The sequence below is a fragment of the Danio aesculapii genome, chromosome 3 (genome assembly GCF_903798145.1).
Source record: "Danio aesculapii chromosome 3, fDanAes4.1, whole genome shotgun sequence".
In the NCBI taxonomy this organism is placed as follows: Eukaryota; Metazoa; Chordata; class Actinopteri; order Cypriniformes; family Danionidae; genus Danio; species Danio aesculapii.
The window spans coordinates 11101405-11110844 of record NC_079437.1 but is presented as its reverse complement, the minus strand read 5'-3'; the positions used below and the strand labels follow the sequence as shown (position 1 = coordinate 11110844).

Here is a 9440-nt window from a genome sequence, read left to right as displayed (position 1 = left end):
GGCAACTGACTGAGGATGCCTAAATGCCAATAACTAATTGGAAGTGGAAAAGTTGAAATACAGTCCTGCCCACAATAAGCTGCCCCGCCCACCTCCATATAGCATTTACCCTGCAGGTTTGGTGAAGGAAAAATCATGAATCAGTATTATTGAGCATGTCTGGCATACGATGAAAGAGGAGGCACTGAAGATGAATCCTAACAATCTTGAACAAACTCTGCAAGAATGCTTTCTTTGCCATTCCAGATGACTTTATTAATAAGTTATTTGAGTCATTGCAGAGATGTATGGATGCAGTCCTCCAAGCTGAGTCATACACAGTATTAATTCTTTTTAACTTTATATTCTATACTGTACATTATTTCTGTTAAGTGACAATATTTTTGTCTAAGCAAAGTCAAATCTTACTGTCCTAATAAAATAATTAAAAATCAAGACATGATCATATTTTATTGTGGTAAAATAAGCGCAATCTAGAGGCCTTTGCCTTTTATAAAAGTCACTTCTGATACCAAATCATCAACTAGAAGTCAAGTTATTGTTTGTTGTTCCTAAAACTTTGATATGCGGCAAGACTTTTGTTAGGTATAGTGTAGTCAATAGCTCAAAACCTACTTAGTTAAAAATATTGAATCCCCAAAGTACACTTTTAATAACCTTGTAAGCTCAGCAAGTTAAATCAAAGCAAAAGCATCAGAACTACAATGATTAGCATAAATTATATAAACTGCAAAATATCTAATGGTTAAACAATATATGCATGCTTTTGATAATTTCCTCAAGCACAGCGAGACAACATGTCAGGACTGCCATCATAATACATCAAGTAACAAACAATAATATTACAAATATAAATATTGCAAGCTAAATATTGCAAGCTAAACTCATCGGCCCCCTGGCACTGAAATTTATTTAACCTGAGCATACGTCCCATCACTAGATCCAGCACCTGAAAACAGATGAGTTCAGTTATACACTTTCATTCTTATATACGGCAAGTGTTTTTATAATGATGATGTACTTTTTTTTCTCTAGTGAACTGTGGCTGTTTGTAGTTTGACACTCACTCTGATGTGTTTCCAGCTTCAGTTTAGAGTAAACACAGTCAGAATTCTCAGGGTTGTTCCCTAAAATATTACAACATTTATTATCACTAGTGCTTATTCTGTATGAGTAAAAGCACATCAAACATATGAATAAATGGATGATCATGAAAACATGAGAGCAGAGATTTATATTGTACTTTACCTTTATCTGTGTTTTCCTTCATTTTCTTTGTAGATTTGAGATGGACCTCAGCATAGGTGAGTTCAGCTCCACTTTCACAGTCTACAATCAACAGCAGAAAAAAAAAATTTAACTTCACCTTTCACATGAAATCTTTGATTTAAAGTTGATTCAATAAACTGCGACTACATGAGTTACCTGTGTTGCATATGTCTTCATATGTTGCATATGTATGTGCAGTTTCTATAAAAGATTAATACATAAATTCATGTCCAATATTTATTATTTTGTAATGAATCTTGAAATTAAATCTAATAAAAAAAGATAAAAGCTGCTACCGGTGCTGCTTCTGTCTTTAAGAGTAGTTCCTGTAAATCATTCATTATTGAATTTATTTCAACACTTTTTCATGGATTATTTCACCATCAAAGTTAGAATTCAGTCACACAGAAAATACAGTTTTAATGTTAACACTGGTGTAAAAATATAAAGCCGTCATGACTGACCAGAGAGCAGTGTCTGGTGTCCCGCTTCACTCTGCTTCTGCTGTGATGTCTGACTGACACTAGAGGGAGACGGAGATCTTACACCTAGACAAACAGGACATGATCATCTGGATCAGGGGTGCCCAAACTTTTTCATACACTATATGAAAGGCCAAAAACCAAATATCATTGAGAGCCGTGGGCCGACGATAAACATACCAAACAATATTACATTGAATTACATGAATTGCCATGGGTAATTTACTAATTTATAAGAAAACACTACTTAAAATCGTTTAATTTAAATGCAGTATAACATTTAAAATGTACAAAAATTATAAATAAATAAAATAAGTTATTGCAATAAAAACACGAACAATTGCATTTATAGCACAGTGGAGTTCAATGCTGAATACACTAGTCAAGCAGGATCTGCTTTTGCCTTGATATGTCCTCTATCCGTCGGGTGACAGTACTGTATGTACATTTAAACTAAATCTGATTAATTTACACCATTTAATTGAAACATTTGATTTCAGTTAGCTTTTAACAATAAACCATATGGTTACATTAGATTTAAAATGACAATCTCTATGAAATGACAAGCATCTTTGGGCTGTTTTGGATGTTTGGTGTCCTTTGCTTACACATCAACTCACACAGTCAATATTTATTATTTATTGTATTTACTTAAAGTTTTAAACACTGAATAAATAACACTAAGAAGCTTGTTTACAATCCCACTTCCAGCATAATCAGAAATAAAAACCCACAACCTTTTATCCATTTCACTGGTAAATTCAGAATATCTCAACAACTGTCTTCATGGAGTGAGTTTTAGAACTTTACACTGTTTTCCATTTAGTTTCCATGGCAATTAGAAGCAGATGTTGATTTGAAATTCTAGAAGTGACATTCTAAATTCTGAACATTCTAAATCCCACAAGTGACCAGTGACCACTCATAAGAGTCTGTTTGGTATTTATACATATCTGAAAGCTGAACAACTAAAATACAGCTATTAAAAACATCAGGGATCTTGTTTAGTGTTTGTAAAAATGTAAATATTGAGAAAATCTACTTTAAAATTAAGTAGTTAGCAATACACATTTCTAATCAAGATCTGAGCTTTTATATATTTAGGAAATTTAGCTAAATGTCTTCATGGAACAGAATCTTTACCTAATATTATAATAATTTTGGCATTAAAGAGAAATCTATCGTTTTGATTTACAGTTTATAATATATTGTCACTTATTTCTACAAATATAGCCATGCTGGTTTTGTGTTCTAGGATAACAAATGTGGGACAGCACTCACAGGGGCACAGAAATAACAATCCCACATGTGGGACTGCAATGCTCAGATTAAGGGTTAACACTATAGCCATTATACTGTATTAAATTTAGCAGGTTGGGAGGCAAGTTATGACGTCTGTAAAAGTTTTATTGAATTGTAACATGGCAGATGATGAACCTTTCTTGTGTCTGTAGCAGCACAGCAGAACCAAGAAGATGATGATCAAAACAAGGACAGAAAGTCCTGCAGTCACTCCATTAATCACAGGATCGACACCATCAGATCTCGAGGCTGATGGAGAAACTGAGTTACTTACTGAATATATTCACATTTAGAGTCATGCTGTCAATGATACAAGAACATTTAAGGTGTTTTAAAGTCTACAGTCTCACCTCTGACTGAGATCCAGCTCTTGGGTGACTCTCCTTCTGTGTGTTTGCAGTAGTAGAAACCCTCATGTGACTTTGAGACAGCAGTGATGATCATCTCTGAGGTTTGACTCTGGACGAGTGATCCATCTTTATAGAAATCAGCTGTGAGATTTGGTGGAGTTGTAGATTTATATAAACATTGTAGAGTCAGAGTATCTCCTTCAGTCACAGGATGAACAGGACTCTCCAGAATCACACCAGCTACAGAAGCACAGCAAACATCAACACACATCAACAGAGTGCTAACATTATACAAGAGAAAATTAAATAACGATCTTTATATTAAAATAGGTTGATTTTTTTTGTGACAATTAAGTGTTTCCGTGTAGTTTATGCGGTATTATGTGGTTGTTGTGTTTTCTGCTCACTAGACCAATTCACAACTGTGTCTAATGCTTTCAGCTCTCAATCTGATTTAAATGAATAAATACAGACGCTCAGACTCACAGTGTACAGTGATATTAACAGGATTATAATTCTCTCCAGACTCAGACTGACACCAGTAAACTCCAGTGTCTGATGTGGTGGTGTAGCTGATTGTACATGTAGATCCTGTTTGTAATAAACAATCACTCATCCACCCGCTGTCTAAGTATCTTCTGACTCTCCATCCAGTAGAGTTACTCTTGTCTTCACAGCTCAGAGAAAGAGAGTCAGATGTAAAGTGTTGAGCTCTGCTGGGTCTGATGACCAGAGAGTCTGGAGGAGAAACACCTGAGACAGCAATAATTTATAAATATGTAACTTAATTCAATATGAAATATGATCCAATTATTTCAGTTCTGTGTAAACTCACCAGTGACCCACAGTGGCTGTGTGTTGCTTATAGCTGTTTTATAGGCTGTTTTTCCTCTCTCTGCTTCACACACATAAACTCCTGTGTGTTTTAGAGCAACAGAACTGACAGTGTATTTTCCTCCAGCTCCTCTACTACTGTCTGAGAGCAGCTTATAATGATAGCCCTTGTCTGTGTTAAGTGAGAATATACAGATGTTCAGTATTATCAGTTTTTTCTGAATACAGAAAGAATGACATTGACTGAAGCTAATCTATGTGATGTTTGAAGGCAGTTATATTATATTAGGTGTTCTCACATGAAATTGACGGGGCAAAAATGTTGCAGTATTTCAAATAAATAGATTCTGATCCACAAATAAACCTAAAGTGACCCACAAAAACGGTCAAATTTAGTTTTAAAAATGGAATATAATAAGATATGCAGGAGAAGCACAAAAATCAATTACAGTCACAAATTAATATAATAAAATGTGCTAATAATTAAAGTATCAACAAGTGTCAACACAACTTTTCTGGAAAAACATCCTGCAATTCTTAGTGTGCTTCATGTAGGTGAGTAGGCCAAAACTGGGACTTGTTATAGCATTTATATATATATTATTTATACATTTATATACTCTCTGATGATTTGAAATGCTTATTTTGTCCACACGTATAAGTCATAATGAAAAATAAATAAAATAAGTAATTGTTCAAATGTAAATATTATTTATGTTCTACATTATAAACACAACTCTGCCAGGTCATTTGTAACACAAATTTTATGAATTTTAATATTTTTGTGAAACTCCTGCATTTATTTGTCTCATTCCATTATTTGAGAATGTACATTTTTTGTGCAACCTTAGATTTATTTGTGGACTATAATCGATTTATTTAACATAATGTAACAATTTACGCTCCACAGAAGCACATTATAACTTACCTGAACGAGTTCTGATGTACCAGCTGAATGTCCAGCCTGTAGAGGAGCCGTGAACCTCACAGATCAGAGTCACTGAATCTCCTTCAGTCAACCAGTTCTGTGGAGAAACACTTAAAGCTGTCTGGGCTCTGTCTGAAATAGAGAAATCTCTCATTAATAACATGATAAACTCGTGTGCATATGAAGAGATGATCAAACTCACCTGATACTGTCAGTGGAACTGCATCACTCATTAGTGATCTGCGTGAACCTTTACTCTCAGTGCCAATACAGGAGTATTTACCTGCGTCAGACTCAGTAATAAACCATAACGTGTATTCTTGTAATTCACTGAATGCATAATCTGAACCTTCTTTATACCAGCTGTACTGCCAGCTAGAGACTCCATCAGCATTAATGTCACATCTGAGAGTGACTGACTCTCTTCTGAACACATGCAGATCAGGAGTAATAGTCAAATTGGCTTTAGGGTTTTCTGTATAATGACAAATATTCACAATAAAATGATGTGATATAATAAATATAAAAATATGCTGTTTTTAGTGCATGAGGCATGAACAATTTGTATTGCAAAACACACAAGCTAAATCTGATTATACAGAAGTGTTTTAGTCTGAAGTCATAGTCGCTTATTAAGTGCCCTACACCAGTGGTTCTCAAACTGGGGGTCGTCGCAGAATAATTTCAAGGGGACGCGAGAGTGATTTAAAAATTGTGTAATTTTCAGTGATTATAATAAATATTTTTCAGTATTACAAGTGAAAGCTAATATTTTCAGATTTTTAAAAAGATATTACTGATTCATAAAGTATTTAGGACACATTCAGGCAGAATGCATCTTTGTACTTGGAACGCAGCACTCAGGAACAGTTTAAAGAGCCCATATTATGGGTTTTTGAAAATGCTCTTCCATGTAGTGTGTAACACAGCTCTAAGTGAAGTGAAATATCCAGCTAAGGCTTAAATCTGTAAGTGTACAGTGTTTAAAATTATTGATTCATCTATAAAAGAGTCGACTCATAGTGCTTCAAACGAGTCGTCTTGATAACGAGTCATTAGGTGTTTCGTGATGACGCGGCTACGAAACACAAGCCTCGCCAGTAGTTACGCGCGCAAACCCGGGAGATTTGAAACCTGCGGCCCCCCCCACTAACACAGAAAAAACACTAGACACACACACAGACGCCGCCGGTCGAATGAAGTCATGCTGTGCTCAGATGGATAATATTGACAGTCTCTACCCAAAGATGAAACTGTGAAGAGTCAGTGGTTGAGGTTTATTCACTAGTGTAAGTAAGTGCGATTAAAATTGTTGCCTCGTTTACTCTAGCTTGCAAATTATGTATTTATTGTGTTTTGTTACTTGTTAACCTGGTACAGTACACGCGGTTACTCTTTATATTCTCTTATTGCATGTAAGCCACGTTGAAAACGCGACGCGTGCCGCTTTGTTTACAGATTTAACGTTAAATGCTTTTGTGAGCTCGCGTTCCACTGCCGTTTGTCATTGCTATGGCCATCGTAAGCTAGGAGACTGGAGACTCATGTCGATCTCCCTAGTTTTGAGGAGGAGCGTGATGTGTGTGTGTTTGTGTTTGTGTGTGTGTGTGTGTGTGTGTGTGTGTGTGTGTGTGTGTGAGAAAAAGAGCAGGTCGAGTGTGTGACGGCTAGGAGACAGGAGACTCGCGTCGCTCTCCCTAGTTCTTGTGAGGAGCGTTGTGTGTGTTTGTGTGTGTGTGAGAGAGAGAGAGAGAGAGAGAGAGAGAAAAAGAGCAGGTAGAGTGTGTGACGGCTAGGAGACTCGCGTCGATCTCCCAAGTTCTTCTGAGGAGGGTTGTGTGTGTGTGAAAAAAGCCTTACACTATGAAGCGCGTGTGCACTGTGACTACTTTTATATTGTTGATTAGCAGCTGGGCATTTCACTCTGTCTCGCGCTGAAGCCTGTCACTGTCGACCAATCGCAGCAGGCTGTCATTGGTCCAATCAGCGCAGATTAGCTTCACACTGAGGAGGGGGTTGGGAACAAATGAATCGCTGAACGATTCATATGGGAGTCGCTGGGATAATTAGGTAAAAATAAATGCAGATCATAAGACCATAAAAGTGTTTTTTGACCTTGCATGCATATTAGACTGTTGTTGGAGACCCTTACAACCTACATATGACCCTATTTCATGTATAATATGGGCTCTTTAAAACTGTTGTCATGTCAACTTGCCGCAGTAAACAAAGCCTTTAACGCTTGCCCCGCCTTCGCGCTCTTCTTATTGGCCCACTGCTTTAAGAACTGAACACGAATGATTGGTTAAAATCAGCTGTCAATCACTCAGTCAACGTCTCCTGTCTTCAGATGACAGGAGCTACAACTGCGAAAATGTAAAGCTCTGAAGTTGAGAATGAAAACAACACTGACAGATTTAGTTTTAGAAACACCCAAAGCTACAAATAATAGCACATCTGATTACTGATCATGTGGTGAATGTTAATCCACCAGCTATACTTATTGAAGAGTGGACAAGACTTCCATTGGCTTCAAGTCTGCTATGAAAATAACTAGCATTCACTGTAAAGTCTGTGGGACGGAGTTTTCAGGTAACTGTTTACCACATCTACACATTTTAAGCACGAGAGGTTCTGTTTAATCCTTCATTTAATCGCCAGATAATGTCAGCCGTACAAGTGGCAGCTATATGTAAAAGTTAACACCACGTACACCATCGCAAAAGGGCTTGCACTGACTAAGATTAAACTAATATTGCAGCTCATCAAAAGAGCGGTATTGCTATTAAAATGACGTATGCACATAATAAGGTATATGACAAAAGCATCTGTGCAATATCAGACACCACCCGTGAGAACACAGCACAGTTATCGTTAAGAGATTCATTAATGAATTCATGTCAAGCAGTGCGTGCAGGGCCGGTGAGCGGTTCGTCCGTGTATCTTTTGGTCACTCAATTATGCTATAAAAATGTATTTTCTTGTGATAACGGGATTTCATTGAGACATATTTTCCTCACGCATCCATATATATTTTTTTGCTTGTTAGTTTTGGTTATTGTTGATTTCAAATGCAATAAATCTGTTTATAAAACTTGTAGTAACATAGCGATAATTGGTGGGTGCCACTAAATTCTGGCTGGTGCGCCTACATTTTTAAAGTTAGAAGCACCAGTGTTACCAAGCAAAAATGTAAATTTTGAGCCCTGTCATGTATAGTAAATATAGTTAAAATATTGTGAACAGCTTGTTTGTATATGCTTTGGTAGTGGGGGGGGGGGTGGTCGCGAGTTCTTGACGATCTTACAATGGGGGTCGCTGGTTTAAAAGTTTGAGAACCACTGCCCTACACAATGAGAATGAACAGCTTGGATAAAAAATAAATTATTTTACAAAATTATTTCACAATAGAAAATGAGATATAAACAAACAAACAAAAATAATGCATTTAACTAGAGCACAAAGACCAATTTAAAATCATCATGAAGCATCATAACACTCATTTTCAATAGTTTTCACAGTTCATGTAGAGTCACAGATATGTTATGAATTATGAAGTAAATTCACTCACCTTCAGTGTCTTCAGAGTGGATGTTTGAAATCAGCACTAAAAACACAAAGAGAAACTTGTCTGTTTGATCTAGACTAGAGTTAGCTGCTGAAGAAGTAATGCAGTTTAGACAAAACAAATATCATAGTGATACATTCACGGCTCCCTCATAAACAGCACTAACTGCACACTTCCGGCTCATCTTTGACATATATCATGGACTAGAGATGGCTTGTAAACTCAGAGCAGCATAAAAAATAAAAACAGAAACACTACTGGATCCTATTTATAGAGTTACAGCAATGAACATCCACTAAAAAATCATCCAGAGAAAATAATACTCACAGAGCACAAGAGGAAGTTGACTGAGCTCCATACTGACTGAATATTGACAGACACTTGAAGACACAGACTGTGTTAAAGACTCAAGACTTCCTGAAACCTGCAGTCTGATCTCTACAAACATCACAACACATTAAAGACTCACAAATGTACCTCATGTGTTACAGAAGATCTTTTAATAACCTTTAAAATCTTGTTTTCAGATAATGTTAAACTGACCAAAATCCATGTTTGTACAGAAATGTTTAAGGGTCAAATGTTATAAAATTAAATTTCTCAGATGTTGGCAGTTTAAAAATAATATCCCAGTGAGTTTAATGAATAATGAAACATTGTTTTATGGCTCTTAATGGTGTAATTTGTATTAATAACCTTATGGAAAC

The 9440-nt window shown here is 36.2% G+C and overlaps 1 protein-coding gene across 1 annotated transcript; it reads right to left on the bottom strand.

Annotated features, from left to right (window-relative positions):
* Window positions 1-474: 474 nt before the first annotated feature.
* LOC130218011 (low affinity immunoglobulin gamma Fc region receptor II-like) lies at window positions 475-9091 on the bottom strand. Its single transcript, XM_056450095.1, has 14 exons — window positions 9061-9091; window positions 8737-8772; window positions 5368-5640; window positions 5172-5291; window positions 4239-4409; window positions 3890-4156; window positions 3404-3643; window positions 3189-3314; window positions 1734-1817; window positions 1566-1595; window positions 1426-1470; window positions 1249-1329; window positions 1068-1127; window positions 475-949 (listed from the first exon to the last, which is right to left on the bottom strand). Exons 1-14 carry the CDS (start codon window positions 9089-9091, stop codon window positions 909-911), a joined length of 1605 nt encoding a protein of 534 aa, XP_056306070.1. The 3' UTR covers window positions 475-908.
* Window positions 9092-9440: the final 349 nt, after the last annotated feature.

Coding starts and splice junctions, on each gene's coding strand:
- LOC130218011 (XM_056450095.1), bottom strand. CDS start 9,091: ATGGAGCTCAGTCAACTTCCTCTTGTGCTCT. Junction 4,410..5,171: donor CAGCTGGTACATCAGAACTC/GTTCAGGTAAGT, acceptor CACTTAACACAG/ACAAGGGCTATCATTATAAG. Junction 1,818..3,188: donor CTGCTACAGACACAAGAAAG/GTTCATCATCTG, acceptor CTGTTTGTCTAG/GTGTAAGATCTCCGTCTCCC.